The 23,635-nt window shown below is 34.8% G+C and overlaps 2 protein-coding genes across 7 annotated transcripts; one reads left to right on the forward strand and one right to left on the reverse strand.

Annotated features, from left to right (window-relative positions):
• Nucleotides 1-646: 646 nt before the first annotated feature.
• Nucleotides 647-23,243, reverse strand: Hasp (Hig-anchoring scaffold protein). Of its 6 annotated transcripts, none has more exons than XM_015981247.2 (20): nt 22,977-23,243; nt 15,024-15,205; nt 14,865-14,967; nt 14,633-14,812; nt 11,822-12,013; nt 11,410-11,586; nt 11,091-11,273; nt 8,136-8,315; nt 7,830-8,031; nt 7,613-7,782; nt 7,360-7,564; nt 6,761-7,308; nt 4,632-5,178; nt 4,417-4,589; nt 3,939-4,368; nt 1,975-2,126; nt 1,755-1,928; nt 1,518-1,697; nt 1,270-1,437; nt 647-1,222 (listed from the first exon to the last, which is right to left on the reverse strand). In XM_015981247.2, exons 1-20 carry the CDS (start codon nt 23,023-23,025, stop codon nt 1,011-1,013), a joined length of 4,407 nt encoding a protein of 1,468 aa, XP_015836733.1. In that variant the 5' UTR covers nt 23,026-23,243; the 3' UTR covers nt 647-1,010. The 6 variants fall into 6 exon arrangements, with proteins under 6 accessions (XP_015836733.1, XP_015836734.1, XP_008195140.1 ...); XM_015981248.2 differs by having other exon boundaries at nt 1,270-1,440; nt 11,091-11,264; nt 22,977-23,242; XM_008196918.3 differs by having other exon boundaries at nt 1,270-1,440; nt 22,977-23,242.
• LOC660669 (cathepsin L precursor) lies at nt 20,062-21,252 on the forward strand. The gene is made up of 3 exons (XM_966882.5): nt 20,062-20,195; nt 20,242-20,589; nt 20,639-21,252. The coding sequence occupies exons 1-3, from the start codon at nt 20,103-20,105 to the stop codon at nt 21,194-21,196; spliced, it is 999 nt and encodes a 332-aa protein (XP_971975.3). The 5' UTR covers nt 20,062-20,102; the 3' UTR covers nt 21,197-21,252.
• Nucleotides 23,244-23,635: the final 392 nt, after the last annotated feature.

Raw genomic sequence — 23,635 nt, forward strand, 5'->3', positions numbered from 1 at the left:
TCCTTTAGATTATTTAGATGTGTTATTTAGTTTTTTTTCACCATTTGCTCAGGAAAAGAGGATTTAAGAGTCTTTCTAAGTAGATTTACATATTGTAAAAGGAAATTTTCTGTGATAATTATTGGAGTTTGTATTTAAAGAATTTTGCTAATCGGTTAATTTAATAAGCAGCCGTACATTTTTTTGTCGACATAGGCAAATTAATTTTTTTTTGTTTAAAATAATTCAAGTTTATAATTATAAAATTTTTTAATTTTTTGAACTAATAATAATCTTTCGTTATTTTGAAATGTCGTGGCGAAAATTTTAGTATCGACTTCGGAACTCAACTTGATTAAAAAAGCACTGATCTCAGTAGAATTTTTTGAATTAGAAAGCATTTTTTCAGCAAAATCTTTTACTCAAAAAAAAGCCGTAGTAAAGTGTCATTAAAAAATGTTTTAATAACTAACTCGAAAAGTAAATAGAATTTTTTAAATAGTTTTTGTTTTGGACAGCGCTGAAGTTTTCTTGAAAAAAGTTTTGAATATAATTTCAGGCATATTTTCAGTTTTATATTTGGCTTAAATTTGGCTAAAAAGTCCAAAATTTAAAGATCGGACATTATTTTTTTTCTTCTTTAGGATAGGGAAAAATGAAATTCAACTTGTATAACTAATTTGAATTTTATTTTTATTTTTACAATACATTTGTTACAAAATAAGATATTGCACTACTGGAAATATTTTTCTGTAAATTATAGCCTAATTATAGTCCAGCAAATAGTACTTTACTAATGCTTTATTAATAGTTATATCCTTACAAGCGAGCTAATGAGTAGTGATTATGTAACTTACGTGATATGAGTTTCACATTGTAATTATTACGTCTAACAGTTTATTAAACATTTTAGAATTATAAAAATTTCTACATGTAACAGATATGTCTTAATATGTAACAGTTGCAGGATGATTAATGTAACCCTTTATTCGCTTAAACAATGATATCACATTTAAGTTGTTGTAAAACATTCAGTCATTTTCGGGTGTGTTATTTTCCGTGACACATGTGGGAATAGCATTGGACCATTTCCCATTCTTTAGACATTTTAACATCGCCGCTCCCTTCAAAGTCAGTCCTTCGTCACACGTGAAGGTTATATTCTCCCCTATTTTGTAGTAGAACTTGACTGAGGACATCTTCCCACTGATGGTCGTCCCTGGATAGGAACAAGCTTGTACACCTGAAAAATTCCCTCAAGATTGTTCCTCACACCACAAATGTAGTTACATTTAGGCAATTTCCCCGACCATCTCGAGTTATCCTGGCAGGCTATAATAGGCTGTCCTTCCATCATAAAATCAGGATTGCAGTTAAACTGGACCACATCCCCCGCCTTAAAAGGCCCACTCCCTTGCATGTATCCATTCTCAGGACTCCCGGGATTGTCGCACTGAACTTCTAAACGAAACCGTCCATGAAATAGTGTCAAAGCAAGCCGCGACAAAAAACTAGGCTAAAAGCAAGCGGCAACAAACCTTCGCACGTAGGGAACGGAGTGGCCCAGTCTCCGTTTGGCTGGCACACGGTCTCCTGGGGGCCTCTGAGCCCAAACCCGGGCTCGCAGCTAAAGACAGCACGGCCCCCGACCTCTCTAGAAACGACCAGAACACGAAGGCGAGAAGGCAACACACCTCCCACCTCCCCGCACTCGATACCTACACATGCATCAAGCTGGAGGTGCTTCTAAGACGCTACCACTTGCCGATACTCACTTTCACACACCGGGAATGGGGCGCTCCAGTTGCCCGAAGGAAGACAGGTGATTTCGGAGGCGCCGATCAGAGCGTTGCCGTTGATGCAGGAGAACTTCAAGCGGGTGTTCATTTTGGTGCTTTGGGTGTTGACGGTGAGGCCGCGGCGTTGTGGGACGATGGGGCAGTGGACAGCTGCAGGAGATGGTTTAGTCCAAGTGGGGAAATCTGCAGGGGTTACCTTTGACTTCGATTTCCACAGAATGGGTGTATCGGGCTGGGGTGACGCAGGTGAACAGGCCAGAGTCGTCTTTAGATGCGTGGAAGATGGACAGGCGGTACTCTAGTTGGGAGTCGCGGCCTGGATCAGTGGTCCAGCCTTCGGGATATTTTCTGTTACAAACAGATCAACAGTTTATATTATATAATTGTTGCTATATTAAAAAAATTTCAAGAAAATTTTACGTGAAACAAAGAAAATTTATAGTTGATAATTCCACAAAATAACTTTTTATGGAGGTGTTCTAAATCTGGGAAAAACCGAATAAATCATTTGGAAACTCGTGTCAAAAAATAACAGAAGTGAGGCAAAAATGGTTATAAATTCTTGACCAAAATTGCTAATTGATAATAATTTTCAGTGAAACTACACTTGCTAAAAAAAAAACCAATTGCATAAAATTGGGAACATTATCGGCCATTTCGAAGACGAAAACTAGTTTTGTGGGAAGGGATGTGTCGGTTTACCGTCTCATTTGTTCCAAGAATGCGTACTTGGCCAATAAAAATATAGGAATTACCTCCAACCTGTTTATCTACCGCACAAAAAATTGCAAGTTGTTTGTCATTGGATATTGATGGACTAATGCGCACCCGAAAGTAAGACAGGCCAATCACAAGGCGTCTGAAAAGTTGGCAAAAACTGGTGTTTGATTATTTTAAATGTCGGCTGATTTTTACCAGATTAACTGAAATTTCGCCTTCAAAACGAATTGATCTAGTTGCGGAATTATTCTTATCCTTATAAATTTATTATTTAGAAAAGCACTTGACTAACTGTTGGGAAAACGTTGGTTCGAGTCTGAGTCGTGTCTTTTTTTCTGTCTCTGATAAAAAAATCAATTCTGCTGGTTGTTATCAGTGATAACTACTTTTATTTACATTCCTTCTCACTCCATTTTCTACCAATAAAATTATTTTTGCTCTTTTCGAATACAGTTTATTGCACGTAAAGACGATGATATTACCAGACATAAATTTTTATTTGACGTAATATTTTTTTATTTTAAAATCTGGTTCTACGACCAAAATGATGTAATTTGGCTTTCTTATAATTTTTCATAATTAAATGATTAAAATAGGAACCGATTTCATAAACAAATTTAATTTTTCATCTAAATTTAATATCGACTTTACCTTAAAACTATATTTTATAGTCACTTTAATTCTATATATTTAAAAATTAATGCTCGTTTAAAGCCACACTTTTCGTCCATTAAAGTATTTAATTCTCCATTTAAGTTGTGTAAAAAAATTTACAACTTAATATGATCGAACAAAACGTAATTGAAATTTACACTTCGTCTTTGAACGATCAATTTATAGAAAGCTCAACTAAAGTTAACTGCGCTGTTAAAAGTTAACAACGCGAATGGACGACTCAAACTGATTCAATTTGGTCAGCTGATGACGCATTTAATCACAGATTAAATTAATGACGCTTCTATAAAAAGTGTACTTGTTAATGTGTGATTGTTGTAAAGACAAAAAAAGGACAATTTACGAGTTTTTGCAAAAAATACAATGGTTAGAAAGTATTAACGAAGATGATTTATAGATGTTTTTTTTTTTAAACTGCTCAGCTCCTTTTGGAAATAAAACCAGAAAATAAATCGAAAGTTAATTAAAATAAAAATTCTCCACATCATGTAGTAACTGTGACGGAATTGAAAGTTCTTGATTTTTCGAATAATCATAATACGAAGGATAAAAAAGAATAAAAAATTAATAAAATTAAAGTCGTTATTTGATTTATTTTTTATGGATGAATTTAAAGTTTTATTTTACTTGATGTCTGCTCTAAGTTGAATTTTTTAAATTAAAATAGATGTTTACTCGGTACAACACTCTTTGTTTCGAAAGTAATTATGAGCAAAGGTCCTACGTTCAAATAATTTTTTTAGTCACATTTTTACGTTTTTTTACCTATAATCGTGGCTAACGGTCCACTTCGGATTCCCAAACCTCCTGATCCAGAGACATTCCATGTGTAAAATGGTCCCTGGATACACAATCAACTTCCCATCGTTCGACTGAGCAATGGGCCCTAACTGGTGCCTGAACAAAATTGTGGGAGGCTTCTCCATAGAGTAGTCATTCTCCTGGTTCAATCCAAAACAGGCAGGCTTAGTGCCATCCCAATCCCCTCCCATACATCTCCTCGTGTTGGATCCTGTCATTGCATACTTCCCTATATCCACACATCGACTGACCAGAACAGCCCCAGCTGGAAACTCCACAACTTCCTCGCGGATTTGTTGGTCGTTGTAAAACGAGATTACGTTTGGTTCTTGATTGCGAAAAATGCAAGTGTTGTTGTTGTAAACGATTTGGGAGGCTAGTAACTCTTCAGTGTCTACAAATCTATGAATAAGTGGGACAATAGTTTCGTAATTAAACCAACCGCAGTTGAGAGATCGGCCAATCCAACTGCCATCCTCACACACAATTTTCCACGTGGTTTTCTCCCCCATTATGGTCTCAATACAATTGAACGTAACCTCGGTACCATCAGGAAAATTGTTTTCGTCGTCCACAATCGGTTCTCCATTTTTGTAAACTAGAGAACCTTGAACTCTAGACAAGAATAAAATTTTGCACACAATTTTTTGTACCTACTTAGCCGGTGGTCCACACGCTTTAGACGGGGAACCGTACTGTAAAACTGTAATATCACCACCTTTGATGATATCAGCACCTCCGATGAAATGAGGCGAGTCGATAACTTTGCTATTGAGATCAACTCCGGCCTCTGGCCGGCACGAGGGACTTTTGGGGTACAATTCGCCCAAAATGCACTGAATCGGCTGTGCCGTCGATTTGCTGTAATCACTGTCACACTGAAACGTAACGCTGGAACCGTTAGCAATGGTCAGACCGGCCCTATAACCCATCAAATACTGCCCATTGGTGATTTGGGGCAACTGGCAAGGTGAGGCTGTACATTCGGGAAGACCGGTCACGGTCCAGTCCCCGTGCCAACACCTCAGATTACTGGGTCCTTGGATGTTGTAACCTTCCAGGCAACTAAACTCAACCACTTGACCATTCCCGATTTCCACAGTTTCGTTCAAGGGCTCGTCCAAATCAAATGTGATGTTCGATGGAAGCTCGGCTTTGGACAGCTTGAAGACCCCGTTTTCGATACTTGGGACAAAACAAGGCACTGGAAATTAAGTCATTAAGGATTTTCCAACAACACAGGGGTAAACCGCAGGGGAAATCAAGAGAGGAAATCTTGGGGAATTTATCTAAATTTATTGTTGGTATTCAATTTATTAAATTTTTTTCTTACACACAAGCTCCTAATTTGTGCTCTATTTCACTCCAAAAAAATGTAAATGCGCTGTCGCCAATTTCTAGTTTAAGAACTGGAATGAGACAAAAAAATTGTAATTTTAGACTAATTAGCATTTTTTCAATGTTTAAATGTTCGGGTTGCTTATTTTCTGATAAGCAGAGAGACCCGTTTTGAAATATCGCTCGTGAAGTATTCTCAGAATTTGTGAGTTACATTTTTTTGTTTATATTCCGGTTATGTTTTATCCTCGGATTTATTTAACATCTCATTCTTACCAACGCAGTTTGCATTTGTCGTTTTTAATTTTTCAGAAATTAATTTTCGCTTTATTTGTAGGTAGTAATAATAATAATAATAATAATAATAATAATAATAATAATAATAATAATAATAATAATAATAATAAATTTTATTTGCTACTTAAGTACAAAAATATAAAGATACTGTGTAGCTCGTTAGAAAAAGGTAAGAAAGAGTATAAAACAATAATTTACATTTAAATACATAACACAAGATAGGGAATATCAGTGTAAGAAAAAATTTTCTAAGGGCGTATTCATATATTCTTATAATGAATAAAAACAAAAGTGTAACAGACATTTTTAAATAATATATTTAAATTTCACTGCGGTCAAATTTTTTATGCTGTTGAGAAGTTTATTATAAATTTTCAGTATTTTTTTTACTAGTTTCCAAACGAAAATACGGAAGTTTCATTAGATTGGCTGATCTAGTATTATAATCATGTGTATCCGACTGTAAAGGAAATTTATTTTTGAGTTTATGTATTTCTACAACTGTGTACAATATAAATAAACATGGAAGAGGCAGAACTCAGTACATCTTGAATATTGGCCGACAATGAGCATTGCAAGGACAGCCTGCAAGATATTGCAAGATAGCAGTAGAAGTTTATTATACAAGTACAGAAAAGTTTATCAAAAAAAAAATTTTAGCAAAAAATCACTAGCCGATAGTATCAACTTTTTTTTACGTGTATAATTAAAAATTTTCTCTTATATAGATACATTCATAAATTTTTGGGATTAATTTTTTACCAGTCGAATAAAAAAATCACCAAATGACCATGTTATTACATCGAGAAATATAAAAAATACTAAATCAAATAATAATTAAAAAATTTCTGAATTTGACTTGTCTTTTGATTTCGATGAGATAACGTCTCCAATGATTTAATATTTATTGCAAATTAAAAAATACACATTATGATAATTAAATTGCGAAAGAATGAAGGAAAATCTACAATGAACAGGTAATAGATATTTAATTCACGGGAAATAATTTTGAAAAATTTGGGGAAATCATGAGGAAATCAGGGAAAATCATGAAAAAATCAGAGGAAATTTAGATGAAATCAGGAGAAATTGGGGGAAATCAGGGGAAATCCGGAGAAAATTTGGCGGTTTACCCCTCTGGTTGCACCTACAAATAGAGCAGGTCGGTTTCGTTGGCCTCCAGCGTCCCCTAACACACTTTGCCGTTTTATTTTCGGGCATATTCAGCCCGTAGCCTTTCCCGCAAGCCATCTTAACAATAGTTCCGGAACTAAACGACACATTATGATCTCTCCCATGTTTGACAATCTCGATATTGACGTATGGTTCACTGGAGAGGGGTTCACACGGCCCGCGTGACTTGTGTTTGGGTTTCTTGATCTCTTCCTGTTTCTCTTCTTCGTAGTAATTGTAATTTTTCTTATTGCCTCTGCGTAAACTCAACTGCGAGTTGGAGCTTTTGTGCGACGTTCCAAAAGCCCGGCTACTGCTTCCACCCTTAAGGGCACGTTTCAGGCGCATTTTTGCCCCTTCTCTATGCTGCTCTTTCAAATAATTTAAATAGTTGTGAACGTGGCGTTTTTCACGGTTTTGGTAAATGAGCTTGTTTTGGCGAATGAAAGCGCGTTTGTACTTTTCCATCACGATGGATCTTCTGCGGCGGTTCCAACGCAATCGGGGGTGTTGGCCAAGAATACACCTGGAGGTAAAGTTCAGAGAAAATTAAGCGCTAGTTGTGGTGAATAAATACTTTGGGAGTTGTGAGGGGCTCCAGATGCCTCCAATACACGTGGCACCTGGAGGGCCTTCGGCCAGGACGTAGCCTTTGTCACAATCGTACATAATCTGTTTGTTGTTTGTGACTTTACGGACGTATGGCCGGTAATCATAAAGCCCCATATTACCCACGAGGAGAATTTTACCATTGGAGACGGACCCAGGATATGGGCAATAAACTAAAAAGCAACTTTACTTTAACCGGGTTTAATTTTCAAGAGTAGTACCTTCTTCACATTTGGGTATTTCCCCGGTCCAGTTGCCAAACGAGCACTCAATTAGGGGATGTCCCTTGATCTGGAACCCGTCCTTGCACTTGAACCTCGCCTTCATGTTGTGGTTCATTTTTGGGGCAATGACCATTCCGTTTTTGGGCGGTTTTGGCAAATGCTTACACCTTCAAACCCAAAACTCAATTTCGTTTTTTTTTGATTTGGTACAAACCTAGCCGGTTCACATTTGGGAATATGTGTCCAAGTACCATTATTGCACGTTACTGCCGAAGTACTGGCCAAAAACTCATACTGGTACTCACAATTCACCTCCAGAGCTTCCCCATGTTGGACCACTGTTGATGTAGGTGCAGTGTCGTTTTTCGAGACTAGTATAACTCGTCCCTGGGACACGTGTGGTACCACACACGGAGCTGCAAAAGCAACAAACAGTCTGGCAAAAAAATTAAACACAGTTGGGGAAAGTATGGTCGTGATTAAAAGAGGAAAAACAAGCGAGATGGTTTCAAACACTTACCTAAACATTTTGGGAGGGGGTATCGCCATTTTCCGTCGCTTTGGCACACCGTTGATGTGTTGCCCACAAGTAACATTCCTTCATGGCATCGGAAAATTATGGAAGCACCCAGGCCGGTGCCACCTTCGATATTTTCCAGCCAGCCGTTCCACAGGCGTCCAGGGTGGCCACAGTTTATCTCTACTCATGCGCAAAGGAAATTAATTGAATCAACAAGCCCAAACAAGCCACAATTTCAGAAAAATTAATCAATTCACCAATTTTTTTTAGATGTATTCTATTGAAATCACCAAATTATAAAGAATTAAAGTGTGTTCTTCTGACACTGTAAAAAAATCAACTGCAAGACTTCGAAGTTTTTTAATATATAAATCTTTTTTTATGAGTCTTCATGTGTTTTACACTAACTTTGGTACAAAATTATTTAAAAAACCTTACATTACGATATGAAACAAACAAAAAAAAAACAAAGACCAAAAATGCACCGAAAAACACGTAGAAAGCTCGTAGAATAAATGCTTATATATATTCTCTGATATGCACGTTTTCTACATTTACTACATTTTACGTTTCTAAATCAAATTTTTACAAAGACTGTTGACTAAGTTTTTTACTAAGACAAAACGAAATTATGAAAAATAAACAGAAACCCGGCGCATCCACCATATTTTTAACATAAGTTAAATGGACCAAATGTTTCCAAAAGTGTTAAAATGTTGGTGTAGACGGAAAAAGCTAGAAAACTATAGAAAATTATTTTTTTTGAAAAACATTTGATGACTTGGGAAACATTAAAAATAATGAGGAACAGAAAGTGATGTACGTAAAAAAATTTTTTTATTCTACATTTTAAAATTTTTCGTTTGAATTTTTCTAGATTATTTTTTAGCATTGTTTTTTTAATCTTTTTTAGATTATCGTTAAATTCTTTTTTGATTCTTTTATAAATTCTTCACCCGATGCTTCTTTAAAATTATTTTCAAGACTTGGCTAAAAATGCTCTGATGAGCACTTTTCCTACATTTTCTACATTTTACGTTCTTAAAGCAGATTTAAACAAAGATTGTTAACTCATTTTTTTACTAAGACCAAACGAAATTATGAAAAATAAACAGAAACCCGGCGCATCCACCATATTTTTAACATAAGTTAAATGGACCAAATGTTTCCAAAAGTGTTTAAATGTTGGTGTAGACGGAAAAAGCTAGAAAACTATAGAAAATTATTTTTTTTGAAAAACATTTCATGACTTGGGAAACATTAAAAATAATGAGGAACAGAAAGTGATGTACGTAAAAAAATTTTTTTATTCTACATTTTAAAATTTTTCGTTTGAATTTTTCTAGATTATTTTTTAGCATTGTTTTTTTAATCTTTTTTAGATTATCGTTAAATTCTTTTTTGATTCTTTTATAAATTCTTCTCCCGATGCTTCTTTAAAATTATTTTCAAGACTTGGCTAAAAATGCTCTGATGAGCACTTTTCCTACTTTTTCTACATTTTACGTTCTTAAAGCAGATTTAAACAAAGATTGTTAACTCATTTTTTTACTAAGACCAAACGAAATTATGAAAAATAAACAGAAACCCGGCGCATCCACCATATTTTTAACATAAGTTAAATGGACCAAATGTTTCCAAAAGTGTTTAAATGTTGGTGTAGACGGAAAAAGCTAGAAAACTATAGAAAATTATTCTTTTTGAAAAACATTTGATGACTTGGGAAACATTAAAAATAATGAGGAACAGAAAGTGATGTACGTAAAAAAATTTTTTTATTCTACATTTTAAAATTTTTCGTTTGAATTTTTCTAGATTATTTTTTAGCATTGTTTTTTTAATGTTTTTTAGATTATCGTTAAATTCTTTTTTGATTCTTTTATAAATTCTTCTCCCGATGCTTCTTTAAAATTATTTTCAAGACTTGGATAAAAATGCTCTGATGAGCACTTTTCTTAAATTTTACGTTCTTAAAGCAGATTTAAACAAAGATTGTTAACTAATTTTTTTACTAAGACCAAACGAAATTATGAAAAATAAACAGAAACCCGGCGCATCCACCATATTTTTAACATAAGTTAAATGGACCAAATGTTTCCAAAAGTGTTTAAATGTTGGTGTAGACGGAAAAAGCTAGAAAACTATAGAAAATTATTCTTTTTGAAAAACATTTGATGACTTGGGAAACATTAAAAATAATGAGGAACAGAAAGTGATGTACGTAAAAAAACTTTTTTATTCTACATTTTAAAATTTTTCGTTTGAATTTTTCTAGATTATTTTTTAGCATTGTTTTTTTAATCTTTTTAGATTATCGTTAGATTCTTTTTTGATTCTTTTATAAATTCTTCTCCCGATGCTTCTTCAAAATTATTTTCAATACTTGGCTAAAAATGCTCTGATGAGCACTTTTCCTACATTTTCTACATTTTACGTTCTTAAAGCAGATTTAAACAAAGATTGTTAACTAATTTTTTTACTAAGACCAAACGAAATTATCAAAGAATAAACAGTGACCCGGCGCATCCACCATTTTTAACATAAAGTCCAAATGTTCCAAAAGTGTTTAAATGTTTGTGTAGATATAGAAAACTAGAAAATTATTATTTTTAAAGCTATAATCAATAAAAAGGGATTTACAAAATGCAATAAATTGTGTTTTACCGTTTTTATTAACCGAATAATTTTTTACTACATTTTTTTTTTCTATTTGGTTAAGATTTATTTATTTGATTTTGGATAACTTTAGAATCAAGAAACATAGGGTCATTGGTAAAAAAAATATTTTAAATTTTTCCAGACACACTTTTACTTATTTGCAACTGCAATAATTTTTTTATTAAATATCAGATGATTTAAGGTTTTTAAACAAAAACTGTTATAAATTCCAAAATTATGGCTTGTGTGGAGACTTATTGACTAGATGATGATAATGTGCGATGAGCATGCACCCACCTTTACAAATGGGCTGAGCCCCCGACCACTTCCTATCCGCCCCACATCTCCTGCTGCTCTCCCCCTGGAGAGTATACCCATACTTGCACTCGTAGCTAACAACCGAGTTGTAACTACAAGACGTGTAAATCGCTTTCCCATGCCGCGGATTTTCCGGGGGGCTGCACTGCACCGCTGTAACAACATAAAACGGACGCCACAAACAAAATAGAAATGCCACAATGGGATCGTATAGAGGCAGACTAATAAAGCGGAGCTTTCAATAAAAAAATAATATGGAACGCCGCATTTTTGCCGAGTCGTAAATTTGGCAACTTACGAACACAAGTTGGCAATTCCTTGGGCGTCCAGGTGCCGTCAGCTTGGCAGAAACGCTCATTTTTTCCAACTAGCTCGTAACCTTCGGCGCAGTGGTAAGTTATTCGACAGCCGTACGTGTAACATTCTCCTGCGTGCCAGCCGTGAGATATGTCCGTGGGGGCGCCGCAGGAGTTCGCTACAAATGGGGTTTATTACCCTCTTAGTTCACTCAAATTGCAAATGCTGCGGAAAATCTGCATTCATTAAGAAATCTTTTGAAAAAAAAAGAAGTTTCTGCGTCTATCCAGAAGGAAGTAAAAGCAAAATTTTCAATTTTTAATTATTTCTCGGCGGTTGAAACAAAAAATTCCTTGACTAACGTTTTTCCGCAACATTTTGACTGGACCTTTTTGTGCAAACGCTGGACTTACGTTCGCATGAGATGTCTGGGCCATACCATGAGGCTTGCCCGTCGATAGCCAGACACTTGGCTCGGGGAAACCCATTGGTCACGTAACCGGTGTGACAATAGTATTGAAGAGTGGAGTCCAGATCAAAAGTGGTTTGTTCCGGAAGGGCATTGTGACGAGCGTGGTCGATTGTGGGAGGCGACAAACAGTAAACTAGGAATTATTATGAAATTTACTTCAATATTTAAGTTCCTTCTTGGAGCAAAAGTTGTTTGGGACTACAAACTTTGAACACCTGCTACAAAACATGGAGTGTCTTTGACGTTACCAATTTATCGCAAACTAATGTGTCTAGTTTTAATTTGTTTTCGATAAATTATTTTCGTAATCTTGTGCGCTGGATAAGGTAACTGCAATAATTTTGCTACAAATCCCCAATTACAACTCTGTTGTGCGAGAGACTAAGTCCATTGTCGTAAATGCAGCTCTCGGAGATTTCCTAATTCCTACTCATATTTACCCATGATTTACTTCAAAATTTGCGTTAAAAAACTGCGGGTTTAGTTTCAAAGTTTGGCTAAAAGGCTGAATTATTTAAATAAACTTTGCAACATAATGCAAGTTTCCGAGAACAATGATAGTTTTTTCCTTTGACTCAGGCTGAACTAACGAAATGAACAAAGTTTTGTAACAAAATACACAATTCTTCATTTTGTTGCTTCAAAATTAAACGAGTTTGGTCACGTATTTGCTACATTAATTGATTAATTAACCCGACTCCACTACCTCCTGAGTTTATTCGAGTGCGTTAATAATAAATTGTCCGAGCTTCCAGCGAAGTTTTTTACGTCCTCATTCCACCCGACGTATGATATTAATCCCAGCTTTATTCAAACTGACACGGGTTTAAATTTCCAATAAATTTGTTGAAAAGAGCTGAACCCAATTACTGAACGTAATTTAGTCCACAAGCGTTTTTTTATTCCAACCCAATTAAAAGTTTAATAGTTCTGTTCTTGATCACACACAATTTTTACTTCCCGACTTGCATCAATAAAAAATATTTGGAGATGGGTTTTATTACTTAAGTTCTTTTCGGAAAAGTTTCGGTTGGAAATATTTGTTCGGGGTTTCCAGACGCGCGCTTGCACTCTGCCTGCGAATTGGTGCTTGAGGATTCTTTACGACCCGAATGGAAAAATATTCACAAGGAATTCCTATTTCTTTTGATGTGCGTTCGATGTCGGAAATTCTTTCAGGAGAGTGACTTTAATATGCTAGACGAACGGCGTTTTCCGTAAATAAGAATATTTGTAATTTTTCAAGCATTTAATGACAAGTTTTAATAATACAGAGTTATACATAAATAAACTACTCCTAGATTTAGGGCTTGGTTAAAAAAATTTAAAGATCCTCTTTTCCATTTTTCATCAAATTTAATTTATTTGCAACATTAATAATTTTTGAATACAAAAAACTCGCACAAAATGATTTTTTTAATACTATAGGTATTCTAAATTTGTTGTGAAAAATGGAACTAGCACTCACGCTTTTTAAGGCAAGCACAAATACATGTAAAAACCGCAATTAACTCCATGTTTTCAGTGGAGATTTTCCACCGTAATGCTTTCAGTTGATGACTTTTGGTGTTTATTCAAATAACACTAATTAAGGGCGAACTTTTATCTCATCTCTTTTGACTTCATAATCGATTTTTACTGCCCCAAAAATGTAATTTTTTAAAGTAGACAAGTTCTTTGTGACGGATTTTCTCACTTTTTCTCAAACAAAATAACTTTTATATTTTTTTAATTTTACTAAAATAACTTGTAAAAATTGTCTTACAATTTCTTGTGCACCAGATAAACAAGTAGGAGGTGATTGTTGTATTTTTATTGGTCAATTACTTATTTCTGGAACAAATGAGACACCAGTGAACCGGTTATAGGGCAGCTTTAGGTGCGAATGAATAAAATGGTCGATTCTGCTTAGTTTTTGAAATAGTTTGATATTTTTTGACAAAAACATACTTTTTTAATTAATTTCAGAAAAACTAAGAATCCTAGAAAAGTAGGACTTTCACACAACTAAATAAAATCTACACTGTCGGTTTGGAAAAATTAATAATCAGAATTATAATAATTAAAATTAAAATTAACTATAGGCGTACACTGTAATTTTGCCATTTCTACGTAAATTATTTACTAAAAAAGTTAAAAAACATTGAGACTGAAATTCTGAAAAACAAAGCGAATGAAAAAAATAGAAACTGAAAAAACTATAAAACTCGAAAAAAGGAACACTAATTGAAACATTAGATTCTGAATAAAAACCAATGTACTCAGAAACTGAAAAGCAAAAGAACTTAAAAACTGAAATACGGAAAAACCAAAAAATATTAAAATTCTGTAGATGTAAGTAACTGAAAGAGGGATAATTAAAAAACTATGAAACTGAAAAAACAAAAAACTGAAAAATTGAGGAAATGAATAATATGAGATACTGTAGAGAAATTAAGAAATATAAAGAGTGAAATACTGGAAACTTGAGAAACAAGAAGAAATCTATAGATGTAAAATAAATTAACAATGAAATTAAAAAATTTGATGTAGTGGTCTGTAGGGTCTTTAAAAGTCATTTAGGATAAAAAGAAATAAAAATAATGGCAAATATTTTTATTTTTGCCAAAAAAAAATTCGAGTTTTCAGAAAAGCTTTTAAAAATTGCGTGTTTGGAAGTTTTTTAAAATCCGTTTACTATCAGAAGTCTGGCCAATGGAATTGAACAGTAGCGTAAAATTTACATCTTAAGTGCAATTTTTTTTGTACTCACTGTTCTGCTTGCAAACTGGCGCCGATCCGGCCCACTTTCCATCGGCTTGACACGTTCGACTCTGTAATCCCACAACATGATAACCATGTTGACACGAATAGGTCGCTTTTGAACCGAAGACTCTTTCAGTGTAGCTTACACTCCCGAAAGGGATCTGTTTCGGTTCTGGACATTCCCTATCTGTAATCCAAAGTGAGCCATCACCCAACCGTTATCCTTTCGACAGCTTTACCCGGTTTAATGCAGGACATGCCGCAGGCGCCGTCACAAAGGCACTTCTTCTTCTTGCTCTTGCAGTCTTCGTCCGACGAGCACTTTCGCAGACATCTGTGTCCCTATTTTTTTTAATAACTAAACTGAACAATTTGATTTAAATTGTAATTATTAGTACCAGTTGTGTGGCTTGGGCGTCGTCCCGGGGGCACAGCGTCGAGGGCGAGTTCCTTGGATTTTTATAAATCTTGCCGTCATCTTCGATTTCGGACGAATCATCGTCGTCCCATTCGTCATCGTCGTCGTCGGGGGTTGGGGTTGTGCTAGGGGAGGGTGAACGCTCCAGTCGCAGCGACAGAACTGCAACATGAAATGTGGTCGGATAATTGGCAATTGTCGACCGGAAATAGATTTATAGAATTATTCGGACGAGTTTAATGGATTATTAAAGCGTGTCGATTGCTGACCGGAACGACACACGAGGGCCCGGATTAATCCGGGCAGTTGGTTGAATAAAACATTGGCCGAAATTCCGAAATAAATGGCTGGCTATTACACTTTTATGAGACTGTAGTAAAAACGATTTTTGGTAAATTGTGCTAACAATAGAGCTATTAATTATGAAAAAAATTGCAAGTTTAGAAATTGAAAATATAATAACAATTAAAATATAATAATAATAATAATAACCCGTCTTTATTTTAAATATAAATAGAACTCCGAAGGTGTTTGCTATTCGAGCTAGAAGTAAGAAGTAAATGCATAAAAAATAAATTGATAGATAAGTAAATAAAATTTTTAAACTAAAAAACGTGAAAAAAATAATAGAAAATAAAATAAGAAAAAAATAACAACAAGCAAAAGGAATTCTGAATAAAACCTAGAGATTAAAAAATATGCTTTTATATTATTGCGAAAATTGTTCACCTAGAGATTTTTTTAAGCAAATACTGTGATTTATTGCCTTACTTTTTTGCCGAATAAACGCTTAGAAAAGGTAAATTTCTGGTCATTTCTGACCAAATTCGGTGATTTTTTCGTTCTAGTTTAATAAAAACAGAAAGAAAAAATTACTTTATTGTCTAGAAACGTGGATAAATTCTCAAAACTTGCAAAAATAATGTCATTTTTGACATAATACTGTGATTTATTAGCTTAATTTTTTAGAAATTTTATGCAATAATTAAGCTTTTGCTCAAGAAACGCTTAGAAAAGGTGAATTTTTGGTCATTTTCGACCAAATTTGGAGATTTTTTTCGTTACATTTTAATAAAAACAGGAAGATAAACTTTATTTTTGGTTTTGTTTAAATTCTCAAAACTTGCAAAAATAATGTCATTTTTAATAAAATATGTCATTTATTGGCTTATTTTTTAAGAAATTTTGGGCAATAATTGAGTTCTTGCTGAATAAACGTTTAGAAAAGGTAAATTTTTGGTCATTTTCGACCAAATTTGGTGATTTTTTCTTTCTCGTTTAATAAAAATAGACGGAAAAACATAATTTTTTGTCTAGAAACGTGTTTAAAAACTTCAAAACTTTCAAAAATAATGTCATTTTAACATAATATTGTGATTTATTGGCTTACTTTTTAAGAAATTTTGCGCAACGTTAACGTTAAATTTTTTGCTTACTAACAATAAATAAATAATTATTAACATCATCTGCATTAAATTTTGATATTTCTATGTCGTTTTTTTCCTTGATTTAATATTTAAATTACGTAGAGCTGACCATATTTCTTTTTTATCGAATTTGTTACTTTTTAGATTTTTTTCGTGTTTTTTGTATCCATTTCTGAGTGAATTTCTGAGGCTTGTAATTATTATCATATTTCATCATTACTTTCTCTCAAGTAATTTAATTCTGGTGTGTGCCCGCCTGATATGCTTTCCTCGCCACTTTTTCCATCCCACGAAACTCTTAATAAAGGAATAAATCATTTCCTTCACGAAAAAAACTGTGGCTTTTAAATCTCCCTTAATTTACACTAAGCAGCATTTGGAGAACCAATAAACCCCCATCATATTTATTTTTCCAACAGTCGGATTTCCCGTCACGTCAATTCCCAACCTGTTTATAAAGGTTTGGGTTGGCAATAAATAACTTTATCTCTTCGGTCGGCTTTAGCGGCGAAATTTCCCCGACGGTTATTCTGATAACGCTTTCGTGTTACGTTTCCAGTAAAAAGGCTGGCAAACACCCCATGTGCTCCTATTGCCCAAAACACGCTCCGGGCAATTTATAAATCGTTGGCAGACATTCTTAATGTGGCTTAACGAGCCAAGATTATCGAGTAATTTGCCGGAAAGCTCCGGGTTAATTATTGCCGTCTCGGGTTTACGGGCAAAGTTATAGTAATATAATTAATATTTTTCCACTTCTTTCGAAGCGTATTGAAAATAAACGTAACTTTGTGAATTTATCGTTTGAAAAGAAACGCGGCAAGTTTCTTGATTCATTTGCATTTTCCCCATTTCAAGCTATTCCTGTGTCCTGAATTATTCCCAACAGTCCTTTGAGTAGTAACTTTCAGGCTCACATGCCAGAAAAATCCAATATCCACTCCAAATAATTAGAAAAGAAGCTGCAATTTGTCGAGAAAACCTCCAATTAAACGTGACTCGAGCTTTCATTTGCGCTTATTTCAACATAATGAGATCAATAGGGCCTTTGGTCGTTCGGCGCCTTGCACTTTTTTTAATTTCCTCTCGAGTCAAATTGATTGATAAGGCCATTAGAAGAGTGCGAAAAGTGGCTGCGATTTGCAAGTCGAAGGTAATTTAAAGTGTTTCAACTGCCATTATATTCAGAGGAGAATAAACGTCTGCTGTGCGTTTATCTCGTTCCGTATTGCCGTAGTCCTCGAGTTCGAAGCTCCGTTCTATTATTACGCGTCCATGTATTTATAGCCGCTTTTATGATTATTTTGCCTCATCCATTCACAAAAATTCGGGTGCGTATTTATGAGCAGCTGCGCCGAATTTTCATTATAATAAATATTTTCGATCCGAGATGCATTGTTCTGGAAAGATTTAAGGACGTTCGTCTGCTCCTTTTCTCATTAATTCTAACGAGATCGGTTGGCAAATCTCGAACACTTAATTAGGCGACTATTGTGTTTGTATGGAAGGGCCTGAATAAGTAAATTGCTTCCGGAAATAACTCACTGAAAATTTACGCCAAGCAAGATGGAAATTACCATTTTGGGGTGCTTTCGAAAATAATCAGACAATAATAGTTTGCCAAAAATTAATGTTTCTGAATCGAAATTTAATAATAATTTTTTTGCTCGAAATTTTGCTTAAATTGCAACAAATGGTAAAATTCGTTTCAATATTTTGAAATTCATTTAAAAATTTAACTAGTCACATATTAATAGCATTTCTTTTTGAAGCTTTTCCTTCTCATATTTTCTATTAAAGTTTTAACTACGGATATCTAAATGTTAGGAAATGAAACGACGTCCAAATAAAACGTTTCCGTCTTCGATAATTCCGTTAATGTCGCCAGAGAGCGCAGGTGTTCCATTACCGTCTAAGTTTTCAAAGCAATAAATTTTAAAAAATGGTTGTATTTGTATATCGGTTAAAACATAGCAAACAAAAATACAGGCAAATAGGGCATTAAATTCTGAATAGTAAGACATAAATTTATTGCAAAAATTTTATCATAAGCTATATTTAAATTTTTTTTTAACTTTTACTAATCTGCACTGTGCCTCATATTTTGCAGAAGACTGCGAATACGGTTACAGATGCAAGAAAAATGCTAGGAAGAAAGTTGTAGAGAATTAAATTTCGTAGAAAAAAGTCCGCGAGATCATATTTTTATCTTCAACCATTTGGGCCCCAAAGTCATTCAAAGATGCTCAAGCGATGTATTTGCTTCATTTTGCTGGTGGTTATGTATTGTAAAGTTAATTTACACTTAAACCGTTAAAGATAGAAATGTAGTGTCGCGGACTTTATTGTAGAAAATTTAATTCTCTTCAATTTTGTTCCTTACACTTTTTTTGTATTTGCAGCGTTCGCAAAAATATGAAGTGGAACGCAAAATGATAATTGTAAGTGATAATTTTTTGCGCACCGTAGCATATTTATTAAAATGCTGGGAATACGGTTGAAGTTACAAGAAAAGTGTAAGGAAGAAAGTTGTAGAGAATTAAATTTCCTATAAAAAAGTCCGCGACACCATATTTCTATCTTCTACAGTTTAGGTACAAATTAAGTTTTAATTACTTGACCACCGGTAAAATAAAACGAATTCGTCGCTTCAGCGTCTTTTAACGTCTTTGGGGCCTAAACCATTGATGATAGTGATATGGTCCAGCAAACTTTTTTAAAGGAAATTTAATTCTCTACACATTTTCTCTAAACATTTTTCTTGTATCTAAAAATTTTCTTGTAGACGGAGCCCAAATTTTTTATTTTAAATAATTTTTTTTATGTTTTTTATGAAAATTTTACGTGGTCAGTTTTTTTCAGTCTGTTAACAGTACAAAGCTCAATATTTCTGCATTTTTTTCCAAGTAATTAGTAAATTGGTTCGAGTTAAAGTAATTTAAAACGATTTGAGGCCGAGACGGTATAACTCTAAAAGCGCCCTCATTTTTACTCTGCCGTACTATTTTTTGGGTTCAGATTTTGTATCTCGTTTCGTCTCCTAAGTTATACTTCTCCGCAGTTTCAACCATCAAAAATGTACTACGATCTTTTTTTTCCTGCTTTTCGGTAAAGAAATTTAAATGAGACTTCAAAAAAATAATGGAAAATGAAAAATAAATTAAAATAGAATAACGAAAAAAAAATTAGTCTTGAAAAATTTAAAAAAATCAGCCGGTTTAAATCTTCATATGCACACTAATAATATTTAAAAGAGGATTTCGTGTAATTAGCTCGTGTGGTCAATTGAGAAACTTTCGAGGAATAAGATTACTTGAGACAAACACATAAAATCGTCCACAATTAAATTATAAATTGTTATCGCAACAACAACGTATTGTTGATTTGTGATTAGATTACGAATTCCGCGAGAAATTTAAACCGTTTCGTAACTCAATAAAACTTGAATGTGCATTTCTTTTTTAATAAATCTCCCCAATTGTTCCCTTATGCCAGGACCACCCACATTTTGCAACAAAACTAAGACCAGGCTTTAACACCTGAAGTTATAATTTAATAATACCGGAAAAATAAAATTCTACCGGGTATAAATACGAGACAATGTGCCACAATAAACCACTGTCTTCTTCAAAATGCACACTCTTGCAGTACTCCTATTGTGCGCTTACTCGTCCCAAGCCCTTTTACCAGAGAATCTGGTGGAGGAAGAATGGAACAAGTTTAAGGTAAATCAATTTAAACGTTTACAAAAAAATATTATTTTAATGATAGGCTATGCACGCCCGAGCGTTTTTCGACCCTTTGGAAGAAACCTTCCGCAAATCACTCTTCACCAAAAACCTCGAAATCGTCGAAGAACACAACGAAAGGTTCAGGAACGGCTCAGAAACGTACGAGATGGGTGTCAACAAATTCAGCGATTTCACCGATGAGGAACTGGCCAACTTAACAGGACTGCAAGTACCACCTGAGTTTGAACAACCCCTCAACGAAACGGAAGACCCTTTGCTCCTGTCTTTAGGTCGGGGCATCCCAGCTTCGTTGGATTGGAGACAAAGAGGAGGCGTAACCCCGGTCAAAAACCAAGGCCAGTGTGGCTCCTGCTGGGCTTTTGCAACCGTTGGTCCCCCCTTTGTTTTTGGTACTTTTATCAAACTTTAAATTACAGATTGGAGCGATTGAATCGCACTATAAAATCCGCCACAAACGTGCCATCAGTCTCAGCGAGCAACAACTAGTGGACTGCGTTGGCAGAGGCGGCGGTTGTGGTGGCGGTTGGATGCCTACAGCTTACTCCTACATTGCGCGAAATAAAGGGGTTAACTACAATCGCGATTACCGCTATCAGGGCAGGAATGGTAGATGTAGGTACAGGTCGTCCAAGCCCCACATAGCGATTCGAAGCTACGCTGCCATTAATAATAATAACAACGAGGAAAGGGTCCGAAGACTTGTGGCAACCAAAGGACCTGTTTCGGTAGCAATTCACGTCGATTCTCGCACTTTTAACAGGTATAAGTCGGGCGTTTACAACAACCCGTCCTGTCGTGGTGGCTTGAACCATGCTGTTCTCATTGTTGGGTATGGGAGAGAACGGGGTGTGGACTACTGGTTGGTGAAAAACTCCTGGGGGGCTGGTTGGGGACAAAAGGGCTATGTTAAAATGGCACGCAACAGGAGGAACCAGTGCGGGATTGCAACGCACGCCAGTTATCCCGTTTTCTAATTCAACAAATGTTGTAATTTTAAGCCCAATTTAATAAAAACATTGTTTAAAACCGAGCGAATAAATTTATTTAAACGACCCTCTGGCAGGAGTTTGGACACAGCCTATTATAAATAGACTTGTGAACCCTCTCCGTGAAGTGTTGACGAGGTAAAAGTTGGACTCCGCTCCATGAAACCATATTACGCTACTAATTGCATTTCGCGCTTAATTGCTGCATTATACAGCGGGTTATTTATGTAGTGGTGTAGCTGTGCTCCACCTAATCTTTCACTTTTTATCCTCTGTGCAGTTTAATTAATGCAAGAGGAACTTCAAATTTCAATTACGCGCACTATCGACTTCCAATTAAACATCAATCGAGAGGCGTATCAGCTTATAAACCAAATATTTGTCTTTAGACTTGCATCTATTAACTGCCACTCGAAAAAAATATTCACAATAAAATAGATTTGTGTAAATTATGTTATTGGTTTGTACAAACACAAAATTATTTAGTGTTTGTTTACTGCTGGAAAGTGGGGCAAATAATTATTTACCGCGACGTGCAACAAATTTGTTCGATTAGAAATAAACAATTTGGGCTAAATTTTAATTCTTGTTTAATTGAAAGTTTCAGCCCCGTTTCCAATTTATAATTGTCACTGTAAAATGTTAATGTCGTGTAAATTCAGCCAGCCTTTGAATTAATCACGAGTTTCATGCGCTGAAATTATTTCATTTCAGACGGTGAGTACGACTGTATGAATTGCAAATGTGGATTTCTTACATTTGGGTTAATCTATGCCCTGATTTTTTAAGTAAGTAGTCAAGTTTTTAAGTGCTCGCATCTCTAATGAGAACACGTCCTGAAATATTTCAGGACAAGCTTGAAGTAACTTGTGTGGTTTAGCAGAAACAAACTTTCAGTTCATGTGACTTCCTGGCATGTCTTTTGCTCTCCAAAGACTTGAAAATATTTTGATTTAAATAAACATTCCGGCCCCTTTGAATAATTCAGACGCTATCACATAAACATCAATAGTTAAACAACTTTTATTATACATGGGGTTTAAAAGGATGAAGTTTACGTATTCACCCAAATGGCTGTTTTATGACTTTGCTTTTTAAAGAGGCATTACTTAAATATATTCACCAGTCAAAACAAACTTTTGCAAAATTGTGTATCTTCGATCATAGATAAACACAAACTTTGTACCATGATGTCTGTTTGAGTGACACAAATGCAGGTTTAACAGCCCTATAGAAATTTATCAAGCGGAAGAATCGCATTTTGCGACCCACAAAAGTCGGATCTTAAACGATTGTTTGATCAGACTGGGGATAATAATGTTAAACAATTTATTTTTATATGAAAGAGCAGCGCAAAGGTAGAGAATTTATGTATTTGCATAGCAAGTCGCGTGACAAAAAAATATTTCCCTAATTTTATTAAAGTAAATGTTTCTGAAACCGTATTCGGAGTGCATTTGCTAATGTGTAACCGCAGAGAAAAGCCCAAAGAGCGGTGGTTGGGCAAATGCAGCAATAACGAATTTAATTACAATCCATTTATCTTTGTTTAGGCCCTACTACAAAACACAAGTCAGAGTTTGAACGCGTAATTGGTGGGTTTTTCGTTCTATTGGCAAAGTTTGCTCCAATTCGCCGAGATGATGATAAATTTGGCGCAATTAGTATTCATTAGTCGCTTAGGGGTTGATAAATCACCCCTGTACACACATTTGGCGCCCACACATGAAGGATTTTTGTTGATGAGACAATAACGTATTGTTCTTACCTTGGCTCACGGCGATGCCAAGAATCAACCAACTCCACACTTTGTGCATGTTTACAAAGTTTCCAAACACACAGATTTTACATTATTGGTGCAGAGTTTCAAATAAATTACATTTTTGATTTTCACATTGTTTGGATTAAAAAAAATGAATTTTTGTAATTTTTTTTGAGCCGCAGCCGCACGTAATTTTACGCCGAAAGCTCGAAGTCAATATTTGGAAAACACACTTCCGGTTCTAGCGACGGCTGTACAGCATCTGATTCTGCCGTGATCTGTGATGTAGCCAGACGCCGCGACGGCAGTGGAAGGGCAGAACAGACGCCTGAAAAATCCAGTTCGCGCCAAATACGAATTCAAGCTTCGAAAGCTTTTGGGCAAAAATTAACAATTATTCATTTTATTTGAATTTTTTATCGCGCATATGGAGTATATAGAACTCATATGAGGGTAAAACGTACTTTTTCTACTTTGGTATCACAAACTGTTCATTGTGAAACCGAAAGAAGTTTCACAAAGAGAACTTTTGTGTATAAAAGTCCGGACAATTAACAAAATTAAAAGGAAATAATTTAAATCGATTTTGATAAGTTTAACTAAACAAAAAAAAGTATAAGTTATAACACTTGTTCTAATGAACCACGACGAAGGAATTCGAACTA

The sequence above is a fragment of the Tribolium castaneum genome, chromosome 3 (genome assembly GCF_031307605.1).
Source record: "Tribolium castaneum strain GA2 chromosome 3, icTriCast1.1, whole genome shotgun sequence".
Lineage (NCBI taxonomy): Eukaryota > Metazoa > Arthropoda > Insecta > Coleoptera > Tenebrionidae > Tribolium > Tribolium castaneum.